The 25,537-nt window shown below is 36.8% G+C and overlaps 1 protein-coding gene across 4 annotated transcripts in view; it reads right to left on the bottom strand.

The window, feature by feature from the left end:
- RhoBTB (Rho-related BTB domain containing) overlaps positions 1 to 25,537 on the bottom strand; it is a 388,644-nt gene that overhangs the window by 66,461 nt on the left and 296,646 nt on the right. For all 4 annotated transcript variants that reach the window (XM_090374193.1, XM_090374190.1, XM_090374192.1 and 1 more), the window contains one exon: positions 19,776 to 20,018. In XM_090374193.1, coding sequence (XP_090230319.1) covers positions 19,776 to 20,018 — 243 coding nt within the window. The remainder of the gene's footprint in view (positions 1 to 19,775; positions 20,019 to 25,537) is intronic.

Here is a 25,537-nt window from a genome sequence, read left to right as displayed (position 1 = left end):
GCTGTCCCACAAACATAAAATACAACAATATTTTGTGAAACCCTCTGCAAACAACAAGCAAACCAATAACCTTAAGATCACTGCATATATTCCAACCATAATCCTGGAATTTTATAGCATGTAGAACCTTAGACATGCTTTCATGACTTTCTTTAAGTCTAACTGAATGAAACACAGGAACTGATGGAGATTCATTGCCGTTATGGAGCAAAAGTGTTTTTAAACTTAATTTTGAGGCTTCTATGAATAAATGCTATTCATCTGACTTATGCATGACACCTAGTTCTTTCAAAAGTCCAATAATGTCTTTGCAAAAACACATATACAGGTGACCCCCCGCTTAACGCTGATAATTCGTTCTGGAAAAGCAGAGCGCTAAGTGAATCCACGCTAAGCAAGCGCCGCATTCCCATAAGATAACATATGTATTTGTGAGTTGTGGTCGATGCGATAGGATATTTACCTAATCAATAAACGGTAGTAAAAAGATGCACAAATATAAGTCAAAATATTTAATATTCAAATATTTGTACATATAAAATATTCTGCATTACATACATATATAATTATATGGTAACTACTTACGTATCAAAGTTAAACTTAAAATTCCAATTAAAATCATGAATTTAATTGATCTAAATTGATTTTAATTGATGAATTTAATCATGAAAAATGTGTCGATTTTGGGTTGCACTTTGGCCCTCTTCCCGGTAAACTAAAAGGGATTTTAATTTTAAATCCCCTGCAGCATTACCACCCAACAATAAAGTCAACCGATCCTTCGCTGCATTGAAACCTGGCATGTTTTTTACTTTCTTTAAATACGAAACTTCTTTTAGGCATTCATTTCCAGAAAAGTCCTGCTTCATCTATGTTAAAAACTTGTTGAGAAGTATAACACATAATACCCCTCTCCAATAATTTCAACAAGTTCTTTTTTGAAAGTTTCGGCTTCTTGAACTGCACCTGCGGCTTCTCCCTGGATTTTAAATCTATTCAACCAGCTTTTACTAGTTTTAAATGGTTCCACTTTTTTTTTTTTTTTTTTTTTTTAGGTGAGTTTTCTTCAGATCATCATATTGGCTAATCTCCCTCTCTCTCTTTATAATATTTAACTTAACTGAATTCTGCATTGGATCCTAATAGCCGGCCTAGCCCTAATTGCTTGCAGTGGAACAGCTGTCTTTCCCGCTGTTAAAATTAATTCTTTATTATTATTCTTACAGTTAAACTTGCCAGTCTTAAATTATGGCACACATCTGCTTGTCGCTGACCAGAATCGATTCTGAATCAAACCGGTATAATTTAATTTTGAAATTCAGTCTTTTTCTTACATTTATAATCTTTGTACTGTGTCCAGACGTTGCTTTTTTCATTCTTATCTGCCATTATTAACTCTTCAAAAATGTAACTGCGTTGGTTGCATTAATTATGATACAGTGTTTGAGTAAACTGTCCATTACGCATGATGTCTAATACTGTACTGAGTGACGACTAGACTTCGGATAAATGCATATAACGCAAATATTACAAGCAATATACATGATCAATTTTTAAAATTGTTGATCTCGGAACTATGTAACAAGTCACTATACTGCAATTAAATTAGCGTGCGAGAAAATTTCACTGAGAGCGGGAAACGTTTTAATGCTGTTTTTCTATTCATTTTCAAGCTATCGACTCCATCAAATGAAACGATTTCGTTAAATATGCCAAAAATGCAATCTGTAAAAGAGCATTATAGTGATTTGTGACAGCGTTATAGTCAGATACGTGTTATAATATAAGAACAGCGTTACAGCGAATCAGTGTAAAGCGAACCACGTTATAATGAGAGCCTGCTGTACTGTCCTTCATAGCGAAATATTTTGAAAACTTCGTGTCTTTTCAAAACACCAAAATCTTTGTTCCTGCTGCGAGTATATTCCACTGCTGTAATCTAGAACCTAACAGTTCAGCTTGTTCTTTCGGCTCAAACCAAATCATTCAACTCATTTTGTTTGATTAAATGTACCTCACTACCTGAACTTATTGGCTGATAGTCGACATCTTGTGAAGTGGTAGGAGGGTCCTTGAGAGTAGGAGGACTGCACTCTTCTACTCTCGAGGGACTGTTTATATTTGGAGGATAGATTTACAACCCTGAGAACATGTCACGATCAGTTAATACTTGGAAAACCTTGGCACAGCCTACAAAAATCCTCACCAAATCCTCACCAAAAATGCTAAGTGTGCTCTCTTCAAACTGTAAATTGTTGCATCGGAATTTGAACCTGAGAACCATAGGCAGAAGTCTGATTATGTTTATCACAAAAAAACCGAGGTGAGAATTGCTAAAATTAAGAAAATTAGCTTATATCTGTTAAAATAAATCAGTATGTCATACATTACTGACTAGATTATGCAAAATTGGCATATTTTAGTAAAATGTAACTCCCTCTATATTTAATAACTGTGATGTGATGCGAAACTATCATGGTGATTTTCGAAATCTATGCATAAAAATTGGCTAAAAACAGCATTAAATTCTTGAAGGTAAAAACCACGTTGGCTAGTGTAATTATGACATCATATACTTAGATTTCATTAAAGCATTTGCCCATTGTTCCTCATGAAAGACATTTGTATACTATAGCATGTTCCTCATGCTATAATATACAAATTGAAGCAGTGTATATTAGGGGCAAGTAACTGTTATGAATAAAGGGATAACTCAGAAAGCAGAGGGTGATTATTTATTGGCACTGCTCTTCTTGTATTAAATGTTATTAGTGGAGTTTCCCAGGGTTCAGTGCTAGTGCTTTAATTCTTTTCAATATTTATTAACAATACTAATAAGGCATATCAAGCATATTGCCTCTGTTTCAAAAAAAAAAAAAAAAGCAGCAATTTGTGAGTTCCATTTGCATTGCTGCAGGTGGCTACCAAGAGTCCCCCATTTGCACTTTTTATGTCCTAGTGTGGTACACTCCACTTTGGTGCCTCCATAGCCAGGTGGGAAGGAGCAGCAGTGCGTAGCACATGCTTCTTGATTACACCGGGGTTCAAGTCCGTCACCACCAAATATGGAGGATGCGGAAAGGTCAGGGAATGACCACCGCATATCCTGGAGCAATATGGCCTTAGTTGCTAATGCTCCTAAAAACCAAATAACAAACAAACAAACACTCCACTTTTTTGGCATCATTTTCAAAGTAACATCTGATAATTTAGACTTGTTTCATTCATATTGTACAGTTGTTGTATAATCAAATTTTCTTTATTTAAAGGACTTCAAATCTGCAAATTTTTGAACCACATGCTAATTAGTGGATAATCTTTCCCCATTAATACTCAATACCATGACATTTTTTCTAATGTCAAGGCCATCTTTTACTTACTATAAAACTTTCTGCACCGATTTTTTTTGATGAAAGGACAAACGTTTTCTATGATACAGATGTTGGCACGATGGTTAATGGAAGGCACCAAAGCATATTTCTGCAAAACGAGCTAGAAAAATAGGCAAATAGGTTTTTTCACGTGTGACACTGAGCAATAATACTTTAGAGTAGCAGAAAGCTGCAAACTACATAAAATTTAAATTATGATAGTATTTATTGCATTTGCATCATTATTATTGGTTGTCTCAACCACTGCTCAACCCAGTTGTCCTAATTATTCATTCTATGATTCCTTTTGCTTCAGAGAATATCTTCCGTGATTCTCTCTCTCTCTCTCTCTCTCTCTCTCTCTCTCTCTCTCTCTCTCTCTCTCTCTCTCTCTCTCTCTCTCTCTCTCTCTCTCTCTCTCTCTCTCTCTCTCTCTCTCTCTAGTCAACAATTTCTTTCTATAGTCAATCTTTCTATAATCTTCCTAACAGTGAGGTAATTTTTCATGGTGATTTTAATGTTCACTACTCCAGCCAGCTTCAGTTAAATACTCACATAGATCCCCTAGTTGAGATGCTGAGACATTTGTAATTACTAATGACTTCACACAGTCTTTTTTTTTTTACATAGCAGAAATACTAGACAATCCTAACAAAGCACACTATACTCAGAAGATATAACTCAAAACCACACACACTACACTCTTGATTTCTTTCTCACAAAAAATCCTTCAAAATAGGTGAGTGGTCCTATAGGCACCTCAGTTCATAACTTGATGATAGTACCTTCTTCAATGGAGCCATTCTCAGCCACACATTGTTTGGCATTACAAAAATATGACATTGGATGATCTGCAAGGTTTCTATTCTTCTTTTCCAAGGTCGGATTACTGTCTTCAATCTTATGATGTGAATTCTTGCCCTGATCATATCAACTAAATTATTCTTGTAGGAATCCTTTATTCCACACTCCACCTTAAAATCTTATCCTATATCTAAACATTGGTTTTCCAATAAATGTGCTAAGTATATTCAAGTTAAGAATGCTGCATATCACAACTGGCTTGCATCCAAATCTCTAGGTTTATTTTTTGCTGAACTAAAGCTTGCAACAACTGTGAAGCAGTTATTAATCAATCTAAACTAGACTGTGAAGGCTAAGAGTAGAACACTTGTTTCTTATCCAAATGGTAGTTGAGAATTCTGGTCTCTTGCCAAAGCTATTGGCCCACCTCTGTTAAAACTTGATGGTTCTATTGCCTCCTCAGCAAAATATAAAACTGACTTAAAAGAGTTGGAAGAAAAGTAGGATGCTAGTCCTACTTTTCTTCTAACTCTTGCGTTGATGATCTTGGGAAAACTACAACACTTTCCAGCCATTAAAAAAGGAGGTTGAGCATTTATTTTAAATTCTAACATGCCAATAAGGGAGTTCAAGTTAACCAACATATAGCAGCTCAAAATGGTCTTTCAAAATGCTTTGCATAGTTTTATTGGTTCTCCAACAGCATATCTGCTATACCATGACCCTAAAGTTAATTGCAAGATTATGATAAGATGTCCCATTCTATACTGGTCCTTCCATCTTTGAACTACTTATGCTGTTGTTGTTTGGTTTTTAGGAGCATTAGCAACTAAGGCCATATTGCTCCAGGGATATGCGGTGGTCATTCCCTGACCTTTCCGCATCCTCCGTATTTGGTGGCTCACGGGCTCGAACCCCGGTCTAATCAAGAAGCATGTGCTACGCACTGCTGCTCCTGCCCACCTGGCTACGGAGGCGCCAACTACTTATGCATAGTTTCCAACTTCTGACTTTCAAAAAGCCGGCAATTAGGCTATTATAAAGCAGAAGAAAAAAAAAGATTTTTCAGAAAAAGGAGGAGGTTTCTGTAAAATACACATTGCACTAGATATTAAATTTCATGGACAAAATAACACATTTTTACTAGTACAGTATGTTTTTGAACAATAATGTAGATTTCAATTTCTGTTAGGATTGTCTGTTAGACATAAACTGATTATGATTGGTTTGAAAAAAGATACTGTTTCAGAACTGTTGAGTCACAGTCTTGTAAATAACAACATGACTGTGGTTCAGATTTAGCTGTCGAATTTAGCTTTTTTTTTTTTTTTCACCAACAGTTGAACGGTTACATTCACCACTTTATCTCTGATGTGAGGCGCTTGGGTGGATTTCTGGATGCTGTAAAGGGTTAAGTATTTTTAATTTTTACCACATTCTTTGTTAATTAACATAGTACAGTGTTTTACAGAGATATTAAAGAGGTTTAGTAGCATTCGTTAGCTTCTTATTTTGAATTTAACCAGTGATTTTTGGAAGTTACAACTCCCGGTGTTGATGCCAATATTGTTGAACTAGCCGCCATATTGTAGTTTATAAGAAATAGCGTAACGCATATATATCTCCAACTGATAGTGTAAGGTATAAAGTAAAACTAGATAGCGTAATACGAAGCACTGTATTAGGAATCTTGACTGACTTTTTTGGATTGCTTTCACCAGATGTTTGCAATTAAGGAGAAGTGGAACCAAGTGCTCAAATTCCTCTTTTAATACCCTTGCTGCTCCAGTCTTTAGGCTTACCATTAACAGGCACATTATCAACATGAAGTGCCAAATAGTTTTTAAAGAAATCTCACATGCTTTCAGGTTGTTTGGAAGAGAGTGCCCAATGTTATATCCTGTAGTAACTAACCTTCTGAGAGCAGGCTGCTTTGAATTTTCAGTTTTTTTTATAAATAAGAAGGGTTGTCATAATGGGATATAGCTTGGAATCATTTTGATTACCATCTTCTGTACCAATAAAAATTGGCCCATTTTTCAGAGCCATCACCACCACTTCTTTCCCTATCCATGCAATTTCACAAACAATGCCTATTGTTTTTGTTCTTCCACAACTGTGCTTTTCTGCTATTTGACTATCAGGAAACATTATTTTCTGATAGCAAAATAGCAAAAAAATATATATTGTTCAGCAACACACTTGTAAGATCAGCACAACTAAGAAGATTGTTCTATGACAAATGATGCAAATAAAATTTCGGCATATACAATATCATCACTATGCGTGCTACATCTATTTTTGTATTCTTTCTATGCCCTGTTTATTATGCAGAAAATGCAATGTTCTGATTACATTGTGCATGGAAGACTATTGTACAAATTGGAGCAGAATGGTATTAAGGGTAAGTTGCTACAATGGATAAAAGAATGGTTAAGTGCGAGAAAACAGAGGGTGGTAATCAATGGGTGCTGCTCTTCTTGGACTAATGTTATTAGTGGAGTCCCACAGGGTCCGGTGATAGGTCCACTGTTCTTTTGTATATTTATCAATGATATTGATGAAGGTATATCAGGCTTAATGTCGAAGTTTGCAGATGATACAAAGGTTGGCAGGGTTGTTAATGACAGTAATGGCAGTGTGCTACTGCAACAGGATCTAGATAATTTGGGCAGATGGGCTAAGAAGTGGCAACTGAAGTTTAACCTTGATAAATGCAAAGTACAGTAAACCCCCGCTATTCGCGGGGGTTACGTTCCTGAGAAATGTCGCGAATACCGAAAACGCGAATACAGTACTGAGTTATGGCTCCCATAGTAATAAAGGGGTTCCGTTCCAAAGTATGAAATATATAAGAAAAACTAGTCTAAAATTTTGTCTATGTATGTATTATATGTACCTTCATAATGACTATGTACATAGTGAAATGCAAGCATATGGCATCGAAATGAAAATAAGAAACAATTTAATATTAAATGTAATATTTATTAGAAATTTCAAACCAGCGTCTTTGCTAGCTAAAAAAACTTATCCCGCCAGTGCTATCACCAGTTTCGCCAAAGTGTTGATAAAAGAGTTTTTTGCCTTTTCACGAATGATGAGTGAACTTAACGGAATTTTATTTTGAGTTCGGTCTTCTATCCACAGATTTAAAGCTTTTTCCATTTTTGATAATTTAACATCACGAGTTACAAAGCAAATTTTTGAAGCAATTAGCGCGTTTTCACGGACACTACGGCGGATTTTTTCTTCCGATTTTTTGATTGATCGTACCGTTGACTCCTTGATTTTATAATGTTTTGCCACTGAGGAGACACTTTCACCATTAGAAATTTTGTCTAATAATTCAATTTTATTCGCTAATGTCATCACCTTCTTTGATATTTTCACATTTCTCTTGTTATTTGTAGCCATATTTTTGTAGGGGTTAGAAAGAACTTGTCCACAATAAAGTCACTTTCTTCCGTTAACACACTCGAAAAAAAAGTCTGTTTTACACTGCAAAACGGTAGATTTATCATTTTTGTAAGCATATCAATTTATAAATTGATAAATTTATTCAATTTATAAGCATATAAATTAAAAGCAAACGACGAAACCTTCCATGACGAGCGCATAACACATACTGAACAAGGATTAGCGAGAAACATCGACGCTGGCTATTTTGTCACCCCTCTCCCCCCACCCACTGAGCGCTGTTTTGACCGGGAAAGATAATTTTAGCCACGCCCATGTTTTTTTATGGCGGAAAATATTCACGGCGCTTTAAAATTCACATTTTTTTAGGTTTCATTTTATATTTAATCGGCGATCGCGAATACGCGAAACCGCGAATACAGATACCGCGAATAGCGGGGGTTTACTGTACTACATATGGGTAGAAGTAACCCCAGAGAAATGTACCAACTGTGTGGTACTACACTTAAGGTGGTAGAAAATGAAAAAGACCTGGGAGTAATTGTGCAGTCAGATATGAAGTTCTCTGAGCAATGCAGACAGGCTGCCAGGGCAGGTCATGGGGTTTTGTCAATGATATATAGGAATTTTGCTAGCAGGGAAAAGGAGGTGATTATCCCTCTGTATAAGGCAATGGTCAGGCCACGCCTTGAGTACTGCGTGCAGGTCTGGAGGCCTCATTTTAGGAAGGATGTAGATTTACTTGAGTGTGTACAGAGAAGGGCAACAAGATTGGTGAGGGGAATGAAGGGATCCTCTTGGCACCTGCGCGGTGATGTGATTGAGGTATATAAGGCCTTGAATGGGTTGAGCACGCTGAATTCTGATGGGATCCTTCCACTTGTTCAGATTACGAACCTAAGGGGGCATAAATTCAAATTAAGAAAAGACAGATGTAGAATAGATATGCGGAAATTTGCCTTTAGCCAGCGGGTGGTTAATTGCTGGAACAAACTTCCATTTGTCGTTGTGGAAGTTGATAGGTTGAATAAATTTAAGGAGGAACTGGACAGGCATTTGGAGGGAATGGTGTGATTGTTTTTTTTTGGCTGATGCTGCAAAAGCTCATACATTTGCTTTCTTGCATCACATGCCACTACTACTACATCACGTTTCATATAAAAGCCATTCTAAAAATCCTTATCCATATGGTAGATAAAAGGTTTCTAGAGTGGCTTTTTTTTATCCCCTTCTTTGAGTCTTCACAACTGGGATGTAAAGGAGCATTATAAAGGAGAAAGCTTTTTCAGGTATAAATTCATGAAACTATCCTTTGAATAATGCAGAATCTATCCATGTTGACTTTCATGAGTGGTAGTAAACTGGTAAAGATGAACAATTTTATATTTTTAAAAAGCCCCTATAATAATTTGATTTACTAAAAAAAAAAAAAAAAAAAAAAAAGAAGCAGCAATTTATGAGTTCCATTTGCATTGCTGCAGGTGGATACCAAAAGTCCCCATTTGCACTTTTTGTCCTAGTGTGGCACACTCCACTTTTTTGGCATCATTTTCAAAGTAACATCTGATAATTTAGACTTGTTTCATTCATATTGTACAGTTGTTGTATAATCAATTTTTCTTTATTTAAAGGACTTCAAATCTGCAAATTTTTGAACCACATGCTAATTAGTGGATAATCTTTCCCCATTAATACTCAATACCATGACATTTTTTCTAATGTCAAGGCCATCTTTTACTTACTATAAAACTTTCTGCACCGATTTTTTTGATGAAAGGTCAAACATTTTCTTTGATGCTGCTTTCATGGGTCCACTGATGAAAATTCTAAGTTGTCCTTCTTGTAAACTATAACCATAATGTATTGTCTACAGTCTCTATATTTTGGGTTCTTTGAAGTGTAAAGAGAATTTAATAGCCCTTGTGAAACAAACTGAAATGCAAAAATCTTCTAGTTTTTTAATGATTTTTAATAAAGATTTTATTGAAATCTTTAACAGTTGCCTCGCCCATTACTAATTCAACAGCCATTTTTTTGAGATTCACCCTAGAATTTCTTTTTTCACCCATATTTCATTCATTTATGTAATATTTAATTAAATTATATAATTTAATTAAAATAACAAATAACTCTACTGGTGCAAACAGTATGAAATAAACACACAACTGACCTTGGAGGAAACACAGAAGGAGGGGTGGTGTATACCACACAAGCATATTGGATCAGTGCCCATGTACACCGCAGTGTGCCACAGGAATCAAACAGCATGATTTAGAGATGGAGGGTGGGGAAAATCAGTTAATCCAGTGAGTTGGTTAAGCAGAGGTCAGTTAAGTAGGTTTTACACTGTAATATATTTCATAGTAAGAAATTATGCCACCTCAGCTGGTATAATTACTTGCCATGATTTTTTATGACAGAAATTTCCAGGAATATTCTGATCTAATACATTAAAGAAAAAAAAAAAAAAAATATATAATATAATATATATATATACTGGTTTGCCATGCTACTGGCAATATCCTATTTTAATTTAGCTTACACACACACACACACACACACACACACACACACACACACACACACACACACACACACACACACACACAGTCGAACTTGGTTATAACGAGTATCAAGGGATCAACAAAATTTCCTTGTTATAACCATTACTTGATATATCAGTGATAGCGGAGATAGGGAAATCTCTGGTTCCGTAAAAAGTTGAGTATAGTAAAAAGATGAGTATAATAAGGAACTGTACAGGGAAATAGAGTGGGCCAGTAAATCAGAGAGTCTTATAATGGGAGATTTTAATTTCCCAGATATTGACTGGAATTTGGGGGCTGATTACTCACACACTAGCAGGGCTTTTGTGGATTTATTGGATGATTGTTTTCTACATCAGCATGTTCGGGAGGCAACTAGAGGGAGTAATACTGTTGATTTGATTATCAGCAGTGATTCTTCATGCATTAAGAATCTGCAGATAAACGAACCACTAGGTGACAGTGATCACAGTGTGCTGAAGTGGGATTTACTCAAAGAGGTAACTACCATTAGGGGTAAAGGGAAGGGTTATTGCTTCCGTAAAGGCGACTACGATGGACTGAGACAGTATTTAAATTCTATACAGTGGGACCAACTGATGATGTCACCAACAGCAAATTCAAAATGGGAAGCATTCAAAGAACTTATCTTGGAAGCTACTAGGCTTTACATACCAACTAAGAAATATTGTTCAAGGTTTAGGCCAAAATGGATGTCAGATGAACTAATGGGGCATGTGGCAGAGAAGAAAAATGCATGGGATACTTACAAATTAACACATGACACAGAAGCCTATGATAGATACAAGTTGATATGCAACCAAGTTACAAAGGAGGTTAGGCAGGCAAAGGCAGACTACGAGAAATCCGTGGCAAGGGATGCAAAGAAAAACAGCAAAGAGTTCTTTACTTATGTTAACTCTAGAAGGAAGGGGATGAATCAGATTGGTCCTCTTGATATTGATGGGTCAACTGTTGATGATCCTGCTCAGGTAGCTAACAAACTAAATGAATATTTTGCATCGACATTCACACATGAGGAGTTATTCAGCAAGGGGAATGCCAGAGGTGTATTCAACTCTAGCAGTAAGCTACAGAATCTTGAAATAACTGGGAGTAAAGTGGAGGAGAAACTGCTGAAGATAAACACAAGAAAGGCACCCGGGGTGGATGGGATCTATCCAGTTATATTAAAGGAGGCAGCAAAGGAAGTAAGCAAACCCTTAGCCATAATTATGAGAGCTTCCTTGGACTCAGGGGAGGTACCCATAGACTGGAAATGTGCAAATGTGACGCCAATTCACAAAGGAGGATCAAAGGCTGACACAAGTAATTATAGACTTGTGAGCTTAACTTCTGTTCCAGGAAAATTAATGGAGGCACTGGTTAAAGAAGCACTGCAGGATCATTTAGACAAGACTTCAATTATAGCTCAGACACAGCATGGTTTTGTTAAGGGGAAGTCTTGCCTGACCAACTTGATTGGATATTATGATGCAGTCACAAAAGAACTGGATGCAGGGAATAACTTTGATATTATATACTTGGATCTTAGAAAGGCTTTTGATACTGTTGCACATGGAAGACTGCTACACAAATTGGAGCAGTGTGACATTGGAGGCAAATTGCTGCTATGGATAAAGGGGTGGTTGAGGGGGAGAAGACAGAGAGTGGTAATCAATGGACACTGCTCATCGTGGACTAATGTTATTAGTGGAGTCCCTCAGGGCTCAGTGTTGGGTCCATTATTGTTTTCTGTATTTATAAATGATATTGATGATGGTATATCAAGCTTAATGTCCAAGTTTGCAGATGATACAAGGGTTGGCAGGGTTGTCAAGGACACTACTGACACTATGCTGCTGCAACAGGATCTGGAACGGTTGAGCAGATGGGCTGAGAGGTGGCAAATGAAGTTTAACATTGACAAATGTAAAGTACTACACATGGGAAACAGCAACCCCAGAGCAATGTATCAACTCTGTGGTACTACACTGACAGTGGTAGAGAATGAAAGGGACTTGGGGGTGGTTGTGCAGGCAGATATGAAGTTCTCTGAGCAGTGCAGACGGGCTGCAAGAGTAGCTCATGGAGTATTGTCAATGATATACAGGAATTTTTCCAGCAGGGATAAGGAGGTGATTATTCCATTGTATAAGGCAATGGTCAGGCCACACCTAGAGTACTGTATACAGGTCTGGAGGCCTCATTTCAAGAAGGATGTAGAGCTGCTGGAACGAGTACAGAGAAGAGCAACAAGATTAGTGAATGGAACAAAGGGGTGCTCTTACGAAGAAAGGCTTAAGTTTTGCAAATTACAGTGTCTGGAGACTAGGCACCAGCGAGGTGATCTGATAGAGGTGTATAAAGCCTTGAATGGTTTAAACATGCTCAATGCTGATGGGATTCTTCCTCTAGCTCAGAAAAATCACCTGAGAGGGCATAAATTCAAATTGAGGAAAGACAGATGTAGGATAGACGTGCGGAAATTTGCCTTTAGCCAGCGGGTGGTTGGTTGGTTGGTGGAACAGACTTCCATCCCTTGTGGTAGAGGTTGATAGCCTAAATAAATTTAAGGCTCAGCTGGACAGGTATTTGGAACGAACAGAGGGGTGAAGTGGAAGTGGGTTTTTTTTTTTGTTTTTTTTTTGGCTGATGCTGCATAAGCTTGCTTTCTTGCATCAAATGCCTCTACTAATGCTAATGCTAAAGTGTTAGACAATGAACACTTTATATCACTGATGAGTTAAATCTACCACCTATTTTTTTTAAATTCTCAATAACTTGATATAAAAATAGATTCAAAAAAACAAAAGAAATATTAGAGAGAAAAAAATAATATAAGTATATACCTACATATTATTTGTATTAATATGCTTGTATAAACTACAATACACTCAATACTAAACAATTTATTTCTCTGTAATTAAAAACAATACTATAATTAATAATAAACATGATTTAAATTAGTCTATATTTATGATTCTTAAAATTGATGTTTGTTTTAAAGATTTCACTTTGACATTTAAGTTTCCCTTTAAAACACTCGACACATTAAGACACAAACTACTCTTCCTAATGTGATATTCGAAATTGTCTCATGTGATGAGTACCTCACATTAGCATTAATAATTAGCCTCAGTTCCTTCAAAAAGATTGACTAATGTGTCCATTGCACCTTGAGCTTGAGAGATTGTCAGCACTGATTTTGATTCCCTTTCACTTGTCAGCACTGATTTTGATTCCCTTTCACTTGTCATCATATCATTATTGTCTTTATCATCATCATTATCATCTTCGTTGAGCACAGCATCTACAATGTCACTCTCTGTAGGAAGACCACTATGTTAAAAAGTTGTCATCGACTCGTACAAATTCATCGATGTTATCTATATTAAAACCTACAACGTTTTTACTTGCCATTTGGATAATGGCAAGTTGTTTTCTTCATTTCCATCATCTTCATCTACAATTGAAATTTCATTTGAATTTAATTTCAATTTCTTGAAACAATTCAATATGGTTGTCGAAGTAATGTTGTTCCACGCATCGCTCAATAAATTTATAGCAACCAATATTGATATAGATGGTAAGTTTCTGTTCTCTTTCACTGATCAGATGTAGAACTAGAAATCTTTAATAAAATCCTTTCAAACTCTTGATTACACCTATGTCCATTGGTTGTAAAACTGATATCGCACTGGGAGGCAGAAACACCAGCTTAATGCTGGACAAATTTTTAATCTGGAGATGTTCGGGACAGTTATCAAACTAACAATAAAATATTTTTCTTCTTTTTGAATAGCTCCTTATTCCAATCATTTAGGTATTGCCAAAAAATATCTGAAGTCATTCAAGCTTTCTTGTTTGCAGTGCAATCCACAGGAATTTTCCTTACGTTTTTGAAACACGTGTTTTAACGATTTTCCGATAACAAACAGTTTTTTTTTTTTTTTTTTTTATCAGTTCCTGTCATATTTGCACATACGAGTACCGTCAAGCGAGCCTTTGATTTTTTTCCACCAACACATTTTTCCCCTTTGAATTTAAATGTATTGTCAGGTGTCAAATTATAATAGGAAAGACTTGTTTCGTCAGCATTGTAAATGTCTTCGTCACTGAAATCTTTCCTGATTTCTGCCCAAACACGGTCAATCCATTCATTTGCCATTATTGGATCTGCAGATTGAGATTCTCCACTAATTTTTTCATAAATTATGTTATGTCGGTTTTTAAATCACTGTTACATTAAAAAAATTGCATCCAAATTGTTTAGCAAATTTTTTCAAGGTCAGACTGTCTATTGAAAATCCAGCATTGAAAATTGAAGCAATGCTTCATCAACATTTGTAACCTTGCACTTTCTAAAAATATTTTTTTTCCGGTTATGTTCTTTTCCAGTGCCAATATGTAAACATCTTTATGCTTCCACAACGTTGATACACTTGAAGAGGACAAAGAAAACTTTTTACACACTTCAACATTTTTTTCCACCATGTTCTAATTCACTAATAATTTTGACTTTTTTGCAAATCGAGACACACCCACACTTTCTTTTGTTAGTAGACATGTTTCAGAAGGAAGGGTTCGTTTCTAACTGATTATACTTTAAAATGATAAAGTGATCTGCATACAAATTTCAAATTTCTTAGAAGCCCAAAATGCATACAAAGTTCTTAGAAGTCCTGAAATAAATTTATAGTTCAGTGAATACAACACAATTTGTAAATAAGATAATGTGACAAGCGGAATGCCAATGCACTATTATATAGCCCCCATCCCCGGAAGGACAAGGTCATAAACCGGCTGCTAATCCGATGCAGGTAATCATAAAGCTAAGTCGCCCTTTTCATTTTTGTCTATTCCAAGAATTGGGGTTTTTTTTGACTAAACGAGCAATTAGAAGGTTTGCATAGTTACCAAAATTTGTTCAGCACATTTGTGTAGTACGCTCATTATAACAGTGAGCAACTGTATGGGAATATGTGTAATTAAAATCATTATGGCTTTTTGCTTGTTACAGCCGTGAAAATTTAACGAGCACGTTATTTCCGTGCTCGTTAAAACCAAGTTCGACTGTATATATATATATATTACCATTAGGAGAGGCAAATGATGCAAAACAGAAAGCTTATACAGCATCAGACAAAAAAAAAAAAAAAAAAATATTCTCATTTCACACATCCATTTGCTCTGAAATTTCTGTCCTGTATTCTTCCATGAATTTATTTAAGGAAGAACAGGACAAACCACCCTGTATCCAAGGATGTTCTCATAATTATGGCTAAAGGTTTGCTTACTTCCTTTGCTGCATCCTTTAATATAACTGGATAGATCCCATCCACCCCAGGTGCCTTCCTTGTTTTTAACTTCAACAATTTCTTCTCCACTTTCCTCTCGGTTATTACAAAATCAATAAGCCTCTGTTAGAGTCTGATAAACTTTTGGCTTCCATTTCCCCACAGAATTGCTCATATGTGAATGTAGATGCAAAATACTCACATTCAGTTTGTCAGCTACCTGAGCAGGATCATCAACAGTAGAATCATCAATATCAAGGGGGCCAATCTGATTTATTCCCTTCCTTCTAGAATTTACAAAATTGAAGTCTTTGCTGTTTTTCTTTTCATCATTTGCCAAAGGTTTCTCATGATCTGCCTCTGTTTCCTTACACTTCTTTGTGACTTGATTACAGATGAGCTTGTATCTACCATAGGCTTGTATCTACCATTCTGTGTTGCCTAATAATTTATATGCATCCCATGCATTTTTCTTCTGTGCCATGAGTATCATTAGTTCATCTGACTTCCATTTAGGCCTAAACCATGAACAGTATTTCTTAGTTGGTATGAAAATACATAATACTCTAAACGAGTATTATGCATCTACATTCATGCATGAGGAGTTATTCAGGAAGGAGAATGATGTAGGTAAAGTAGACATTGGCAGTGAGCTAGATGATTTTGTAATAACTGAGAGGAAAGTGGAGGAGAAATTGTTGAGGATAAACATAAAAAAGGCACCTGGGGTGGATGGGATCTATCCAGTTATATTAAAGGAGGCAGCAAAGGAAGTAAGCAAACCCCTAGCCATAATTATGAGAGCTTCTTTGGACTCAGGGGAGATACCCATAGACTGGAGATGTGCAAATGTAACCCCAATTCACAAAGGAGGATCAAAGGCTGACACAAGTAATTATAGACCTGTTAGTTTAACTTCTGTTCCAGGAAAATTAATGGAGGCACTGGTTAAAGAAGCACTGCAGGATCATCTAGACAAGAATTCAGTTATAGCTCAGAAGCAGCATGGTTTTGTTAAGGGCAGGTCTTGCCTGACCAATTTGATTGGATACTATGATGTAGTCACAAAAGAACTGGATGTAGAGAATAACTTTGATATTATATATTTGGATCTTAGAAAGGCTTTTGATACTGTTGCACAAATTGGAGCAGTGTGGCATTGGAGGCAAATTGCTGCTATGGATAAGGGGATGGTTGAGTGGCAGAAGACAGAGAGTGGTAATCAATGGACACTGCTCAACGTGGACTAATGTTATTAGTGGAGTTCCTCAGGGTTCAGTGTTGGGTCCGTTGTTGTTTTCGGTGTTTATGAATGATATTGAAGATGGTATATCAAGTTTAATGTCCAAGTTTGCAGATGATACAAAGGTTGGCAGGGTTGTTAAGGACACTACTGACGCTATGCTGCTGCAACAGGATCTGGAAAGGTTGAACAGATGGGCTGAGAGGTGGCAAATGAAGTTTAACATTGACAAATGTAAAGTACTACATATGGGAAACAGTAACCCCAGAGCAACGTATCAACTCTGCGGTACTACACTGACAGTGGTGGAGAATGAAAAGGACCTGGGGGTAATTGTGCAGGCAGATATGAAGTTCTCTGAGCAGTGCAGATGAGCTGCAAGAGTAGCTCATGGTGTCTTGTCAATGATATACAGGAATTTTTCTAGCAGGGATAAGGAGGTGATTATTCCCTTGTATAAGGCAATGGTTAGGCCACATCTTGAGTACTGTATACAGGTATGGAAGCCTCATTTCAAGAAGGATGTAGAGCTGTTGGAACGGGTGCAGAGAAGGGCAACTAGATTAGTGAATGGAACAAAGGGTTGCTCTTATGAAGAAAGGCTTAAGTTTTGCAAATTACAGAGTCTGGAGACTAGGCACCGGCGAGGTGATCTGATAGAGGTGTATAAGGCTTTGAATGGTTTGAGCATGCTCAGTGCCAATGGGATTCTTCCTCTTGCTCAGAATAATCACCTCAGAGGGCATATATTCAAATTGAGGAAGGACGGATGTCGGATAGATGTGCGGAAATTTGCCTTTGGCCAGCGGGTGGTTGGTTGGTGGAACCGACTTCCATCATTTGTTGTTGAAGTTGATAGCCTAAACAAATTTAAGGCTCAACTGGACAGGTATTTCGAACAAATGGAGGGGTGAAATGGGAGTGGTGTGTTTTTTTTTTTTTTTTTTTGGCTGATGCTGAATAAGCTTGCTTTCTTGCATCATATGCCTCTACTAATGCTAAAATCCTAGTAGCTTTCAAGATTAATTCCTTGAATGCTTCCCATTTAGAATATGCTGTTGGTAACATCATCAGTTGGTTCCACTGTATAGAATTTAAAACTGTCTGAGACCACCACAGTCACCTTCATGAAAGCAAAAACCCTTTCCTTTACTGCTGATGGTAGTTACGTCTTTAAGTGAATCCCATATTGGTACACTGTGATCATTGCCACCAAGTGGTTCCTTTATCTGTAGATTCTTGATGCATGAATAATCACTGCTGATAATCAGATCAAGTGTACTATTCCCTCTAATTACCCCTCGAACATGCTGCTGCTGCAGAAAACAATTATCCAATAAATCCACAAAAGTCTTGCTAGTCTGTGAGCAACCAACCAAAAAGTTCCAGTCGATATCTGGGAAGTTAAAATCTCCCATTATAAGACATTCTGATTTACTGACTCACTATTTCTCTTTACAGTTGTTAGTTGTACTCATCAAAATCATTAGGCCTATAACACACTCCTACCCTCATTTTGCTTTCCCAGTACTTATGTAACACCGAACTGACTAAACATTGCACTGTCCATCCATGGCAACTGGATGAACTGTCTTATATTTCATGTGTTTCTTAACTAATAGCATAAACCCTCTTCCCTTGCTATCCTGTATATCCTTTTTGTAGACAATGTACTCTCCAAATTCCAATTTTGTATTCCTTATATCTGTGTGACACCACATTCTCCAATATTCCAACAATATCTGCCTTTGATATCTTGACCAGCACTTCAAATTCATCACATTTATTTACTTTACTCCTAGCATTGGTGTACATGCAAGTATACATGTGCCTGTTCTTCCTGTTAGTTACCCTAACACAGCCCATGTATTTACTTATTAAATGATGACTCCCAGCAGTTCTTGAAATACCCAGCACAACTTGCTTTCCAGGCTGCTGCTCATTCTAATAGAAGTAGCACAAGAATCACTTTCACCTCTGCCTGTAGCTACTGTTAATCAATTAGTCTCTGAATCCCACCAGGCTAGCAGATTTCCAACCCAAATAACACTGCCTCAATAGCATCAGCAAATATTTTTTCACCCTTAAGTGTATACCATCCCTGTAGAAGCAGTCTCTCCTGTTAACAAGTACAGACCATGCTGAGAAAAATTCTACCCCATAAACCTTGCATAATCTCTCCAGGGCCAAAATGATTGACAAGTCTCTCATTATACACTCCTTTCTATCATGCCTGGGCAGAATTGCAGACACTTTCAAATTTAACCCTAACTCCCAACTTTTTTTTTTTTTTTTTTTTCAGCACTGACCTGTACTTTAGCATTAGCATTAGTAGAGGCATTTGATGCAAGAAATGCAAGCTTATGCAGCATCAGCCAAAAAAAAAAAAAAAAAAAAAGTAACATAAATAAATAAAAATAACCACTTCCACTTCACCCCTCTGTTCGTTCGAAATACCTGTCCAGCTGAGCCTTAAACTTATTTAGGCTATCAACTTCCACGACAAGGGATGGAAGTCTGTTCCACCCACCAACCACCCGCTGGCTAAAGGCAAATTTCCGCACATCTATCCTACATCTGTCTTTCCTCAATTTGAATTTATGCCCTCTCAGGTGATTTTTCTGAGCTATTGATTTACTTGTTAAGTAAATCAATAGATCTCCTACTCTTGATGTCATTAGTGTCAACATGTACAACAATATCAACTTTTGTGCCCTTAAAAGATTATATTTGTTCTACAATGTCATTAACTTTTGACCATGGCAGACATACCCTGGTCCTATTCTACCTATCCTTTTTGCACAATATTCTCATTTCCCTGAAAATTGAGTCACTGAAATAACTAGCTCCTGTGGGACCAGTGTATTCTGCCTTGAAGATATATATATACCTTGAAGATATATATATATCTTCAAGGTATATATATATATATATATATATATATATATATATATATATATCTTAATAAAATATATATATTTTATTAAGTTATTTTAAAACAAATGCGCATTATTTCTTTCATACAAGAATTTACTTATTAGTATCATAAAACTGACCAATGGCAAAAAAAAAAAAAAAAAGAAGTTTTCTTTACCTGGCAAGGTTCAAGTATCCTTAGTGCATGTTCTGTGGTGTCTACACCTACAGCTGTCATCTTAATAAGTTCATCCACAACACGATGCTCCACCAATGCCACAAGTCTGGGGAGGCACAAACGGTTGGCTAATTCCAATAGTTCCAAGCAGTTAGATGGAGAGACACTTGGATCAATATCATCAGTATATAAATAAACAAGAAGCTGGTGGAAACACTCTTTACTTACTCCTGGGAAGTGTACCTTGTAACAAAAAAAAAACAAAAAAAAAAACGCACATATATATATATATATATATATATATATATATATATATATATATATATTATGTGAGGTAAAAGTTAGGTAAAAGTAATAAAAATAAATAAATATGGCTATGTGGCTATCATTAGAGGCAACAAATGCACATCCTCCACATGATGCCCAATTATATCTGATAATTAAAATAAATATGATATTTTGCGTTTCATTTCGCTCTGCATTATTGCCATACTACTGGCTGATGATTTTATTTAAATATCATATTTATTTTAATTATCAGATATATATATATATATATATATATATATATATAAGTACAATGTTTCTATATTTCTATTTTTTTATTTTTAACTATATAGTCTAATATTAGTACTACATGACTATGGCCTAAAATATATATATACATGGCATATATATATAAGGACCACCGCTATGCAAATCCTCTGCATTTGTGGATCGATCAGAGGAAGAAGAGGTGGTTTGATTTGTATGGCGATTGAAATGCAGCAATTCCATAACCATTATTAACCTCGTGGTCCTCTGTTGATATGGAGCATAATGGTCAGTCTGTATTTTGTTATCTTTTAGTAGTTCTTTTTACTACCTTTTTGGTGATATTTCACCTTTTTTGGAACTGGTAGCTTGCAAAGGGTACCGCTAAATTATTATATAATTGGCATTATTTTAAATTTAAATTGGATTTATTATTATTATTAATTGGATTTAAAGTTTTAAATTATTTGGGGACTTTTGGCTACGGTTTCTGTCTTGTTACCTTTACTTCCCCCTCCCGGTTTATTTATTTTTATTTTATTTTATGTTAACTTTTGCTGTACTGTTATTTGACATACTACTGGCTTATGTTTTATTTTTATATGAATTATTGATTATATCTGGGCATCATATGGAGGATGTACATTTTGCTGCCTCTAATGATAGCTTAATATTTATTTATTTTCTTATTTTATTTTATGTTATTACATTCTAACTTTTAAGCCATTATTTAAATATAACTCAGTGGTAGTAGTGGGTTGATATGCAAAAAAGCAGCGCCTGTGCCACCATCTATTCTCTTTTTTCTGTTTATATAAGCTGGCTAAGCTTACATCACAGAGAAGTAAGTATGTTACTATTCTGTGGCTTACATTATGTCAGTGGTGTGGCTATGCTCTAGAATGCTGTCTGTTCTATAGTTTATTTTTTGCTGCATAAGGACCACCACCACCACCACCACTATGCAAATCCTCTGCATTTGTGGATCGATCGGAGGAAGACGGGGTGGTTTGGTCCTTCGATCTGTTTGCCTTTGCGATGATTTGTATGGCGATTGAAATGAAGCGATTCCATGACCATTATTGGCCTCGTGGTCCTCTGTCAATATGGGGCATAATGATCAGTCTATATTTTGTTATTTTGTTTTCTTTTAGTAGTTCTTTTTAGTCCCTTTCTGGTGATATTTCACCATTTTTTGGAACTGGTACCTTTCAGGGAATTTACCGCTAAATTATTATATAATTGGCATTATTTTAAATTTAAATTGGATTTATTATTATTATAAGTTGGATTTAAAGTTCTAAATTATTTGGGGACTTCGGCTACGGTTTCTGTCTTGTTACCTTTACTTTCCCCTCCTGGTTGATTTATTTTTATTTTATTTTATGTTAACTTTCGCTGTACTGTTATTTGCCATACTACTGGCTTATGTTTTATTTTTATATGAATTATTGTTTATATCTGGGCATCATATGGAGGATGTGCATTTTGCTGCCTCTAATGATAGCTTAATATTTATTTATTTTCTTATTTTATGACATTACATTCTAACTTTTAAGCCATTATTTAAATATATATGCAAATATACATACACATATACATAAGCTGATGTGGAAAATTGATATTAGATCCTATTTAATTTAGGATCTAATAGCAAATCTAAATTAGAATAATCAAATTAAAAACACTGTCTTTAAACACTGATAAACACTTTGACTGGGACCAATGCCTATCAATGCATAAAAGTCAGTAGAACTATTATTTGCATTATTTAGTTTTATACTTTTAGTTTGATTATTCTAATTTTGGCTTATTTAATATACACAAAATAAACTGGATTAAAAGCGATAAAACCTGAAGCTTTTGGAGACTGCTGTCTCCATCTTCAACAGTATACTATTACTGCAATGATACATCCTTAAGTAGCAGGCCCATGGCACTCATGCACGTGGTCCATCACACACATGGTCGGCATTCCCCACATGCGCATAGGAAACGGAAGTGGCTCAGGAGCGGGTCAAACAGAACCAGTCATCCCGCCTGAGGACAACCGCCTCCAACAGGGGGTGTAAACGTGTCCCCCTATCCCTGTTAATAGTATTACGACTGGATGAACCGATTCGCAAGCTCTCAAGCCACTTGCGTTCCCAAAATCCATGAGCACGGTCCGTAATGACCGCGTCTTCAGGGGAGATCCGATGCTGCTTCTCCCAGAAATGCTCTGCCACAGCAGACCTCGCACAATTAGCAGTCTTGATAGCGGTCATATGCTCCCCCAGACGGTCTTTTAAACATTGCCCCGTCTCCCCCACATAACACTCCTCACAATCTGGGTACTTAATCTCATAGACCACACTACTAGTATAGTCCTGGGCTGTGGGATCTTTAACTTGAGACACCACTGTGTGCAATCTCCGTCCCGAAAGTTGCACACAGCGGGTCTGATACTCCCGCAGTGCCCGTACAATGTGTTCTGAAAGGCCCGGATAGTTTAACCCCGGGGGCTCACATCTGGTGAGTATTGGCTTGGCACACCCAGGGTCCTGAGCTGGATATCATCATTCTTCTCTTTCTTGGTGATTCCCTTCTACTTTTGACTCTCCCTCTCAGGATAACTTGGGAATTTTTTTTCCTGGTGCAGCATAAGCCTCAGGCTTCCTTGCACCATATGGCTATTAATAATAAGGAATGTATGTGGTAGCCACAGGGGCAGGTGACTCACTACGATTGGACTCTACCCTAGAAATATATTTGTCCAAGACCCTCTGGGGGTACCCACACTTCTTGAGGTCTGCCTTGACTCTGCAAATTTCCATTTCCTTATCCTCGGGGATACTACAGTGGGTCCCCACCCTATTCAGCAATGCCCTGGCTACACTATTCTTATGATGATAAGCCTGTACCGAGCTGTAATGAACATACTGGCCATGGCACATAGGCTTTCTATAAATCATTGTCTTTATTCTAGACCCATCTCTGCTAACCAGGACATCCAGAAACGGGAGGGACCCAGCTTTTTTCACCTCCGAGGTGAATTGTATAAATGGGAAGAAGCTGTTAAGTAAATTGAGCACCTCATCTTCCTTCCCCTTTTTTAAAATGGTGAATGTATCGTCCACATATCTCCTCCACTTGCGCATGGGGAAATCCAACTGATGAAACACCCTGGTTTCCAGTTCTTCCATTGCCAAATTGGCCACAATGGCACTAATGGGGGAATCCATGGCCGTGCCATGGACCTGCTTGTACATAACTTTTTGAAAGATCATGGTAGTGCTAGCAAGGCAAAACTCAACGCCTTTACAAATATCATCAATACTTAAGTAAACATCTAGCACTTAAGTTATCATCCTGTTCCAAGGCCAATCTTACAACAATGCACCCCATGTCCAATGGGGATACATGTGAACAAAGATACAATGTCAAACGAGATCATAAGTTCATCTTCACCTATAGACTGGCTTCTTATAAAGTTCACAAGTTCCTTTCTATCTTTAACTACTAAACTGGAGCGTCCCACTATAGGAGCAATAACTGTAGCTAAAAATCCAGATAAGGCATAGGTGGGACTACCCACAAATGATACTATTTGTCTCAATGGAATGCCTGCCTTGTGCATCTTGGGGAGGCCATAGAACCGGAGTAATCAACATCCTGAGGCATGAAGAGTCCAATAAACTTCTTTAGTTATTTTGCCAGCCTTATGCCAGCCCTGTATGATGTTGTTAACTTCTCTCTCCAAACCAGCTAACGGATTTCGATGAGTAATTTTATATATGTTGTTATCCTGTAAAAGATCCAGAGCTTTTGCACAATAATCTTCTTTGTTCAGTATAACTGTGGATCTGCCTTTATCGGCAGGTAACATTATAATATCCTCATCCTTTCTAAGTTGTCTTAATGCTCTTTCATGACTATGGCTAAGATTAGAATGCACCGTCCTGGCCTGACTTAAAATAGCCGCAATCCTAACCCGTATCTCATGAGCTTGGGTCACGGGCAGTTTGTTGATGGCTTTTTCCACTCCCATAGCTATCTCTACAATGGGAGGCCTAGCAGGTACTAGAGCAAACTTTGGACCCAGGCTCAATAACTTCCTCCTGTTCTTTAGTAAACTGTTTGTCGCTAAGGTTATGAATAAAGTTACCAATATTCCTATTACATACCACCACAGTTTCCTCTAGCAACCTATTGAATTTGTTGGTTTGCCTGCGCTTGTAAATGTCCGCAACCCTGGTTGCTTTATCTGCCACTATTCTCAAGACAACGAACAATGAATCGGGGTTAGATTGGTACTAATGTATTCCAACATCAATTCAATGTGTCTTCTAATATCTCTCAGATCATTATGTAATTTGGAAATCCAAATACTTAAAACTTTCCTTTGATAGAGTTTAGTAACTCTCCCCAGATGGTCATCATTAAATGGCATTCTAACCCAAAAGCCACATGGCACCAACTCATGTGTTATGCACCTAGGAGCGAATCTCAGATGTTGTCTCTGTTTAGCTTCAGCTATGCTAATTTTCTGGTACTCGCAGATGTGTCAAACATCAAATGGCCATAATTATTCACTGTATCTTCAAACAGGCCTATGGGGCTGGGAAATTTCATACTGCAAAAATTAAAGACAAACACCCGCCAAGGAATTAAAAATTTATACTATAAAAATAAAATATACAGAAATAAAATATAATGAAATACTGTGATACACTATCGGAAGACTAAAATATTACAATAAATTACGATAAAATGTTAAAAATATAGTTAAAAATACCGAAGCAATAAAATTATCTAAAATAAACTGGATTAAAAGCGATAAAACCTGAAGCTTTCAGAGACTGCTGTCTCCTTCTTCAACAGTATACTATTACTGCAATGACACATACTTAAGTAGCAGACCCATGGCACTCATGCATGTGGTCCATCAGACACATGGTCGGCATTCCCCATTAGCGCATCGGAAACGGAAGTTTCCGTTAGCAGAGATGGGTCTAGAATAAAGACAATGATTTATAGAAAGCCTATGTGCCGTGGCCAGTATGTTCATTACAGCTCGGCACAGGCTTAACATCATAAGAATAGTGTAGCCAGGGCGTAGTTGAATAGGGTGGGACCCACGGTAGTACCTCCGAGGATAATGAAATGGAAATTTGCAGAGTCACGGCAGACCTCAGGAAGTGTGGGTTACCCCAGAGGGTCTTGGACAAATATATTTATAGGGTAGA

This window comes from Mastigoproctus giganteus, chromosome 5, assembly GCF_048544385.1.
Source record: "Mastigoproctus giganteus isolate SK-2022 chromosome 5, ASM4854438v1, whole genome shotgun sequence".
Lineage (NCBI taxonomy): Eukaryota > Metazoa > Arthropoda > Arachnida > Uropygi > Thelyphonidae > Mastigoproctus > Mastigoproctus giganteus.
The sequence above is the reverse complement of the archived record's forward strand: the minus strand, read 5'-3'. Positions and strand labels throughout refer to the sequence as shown.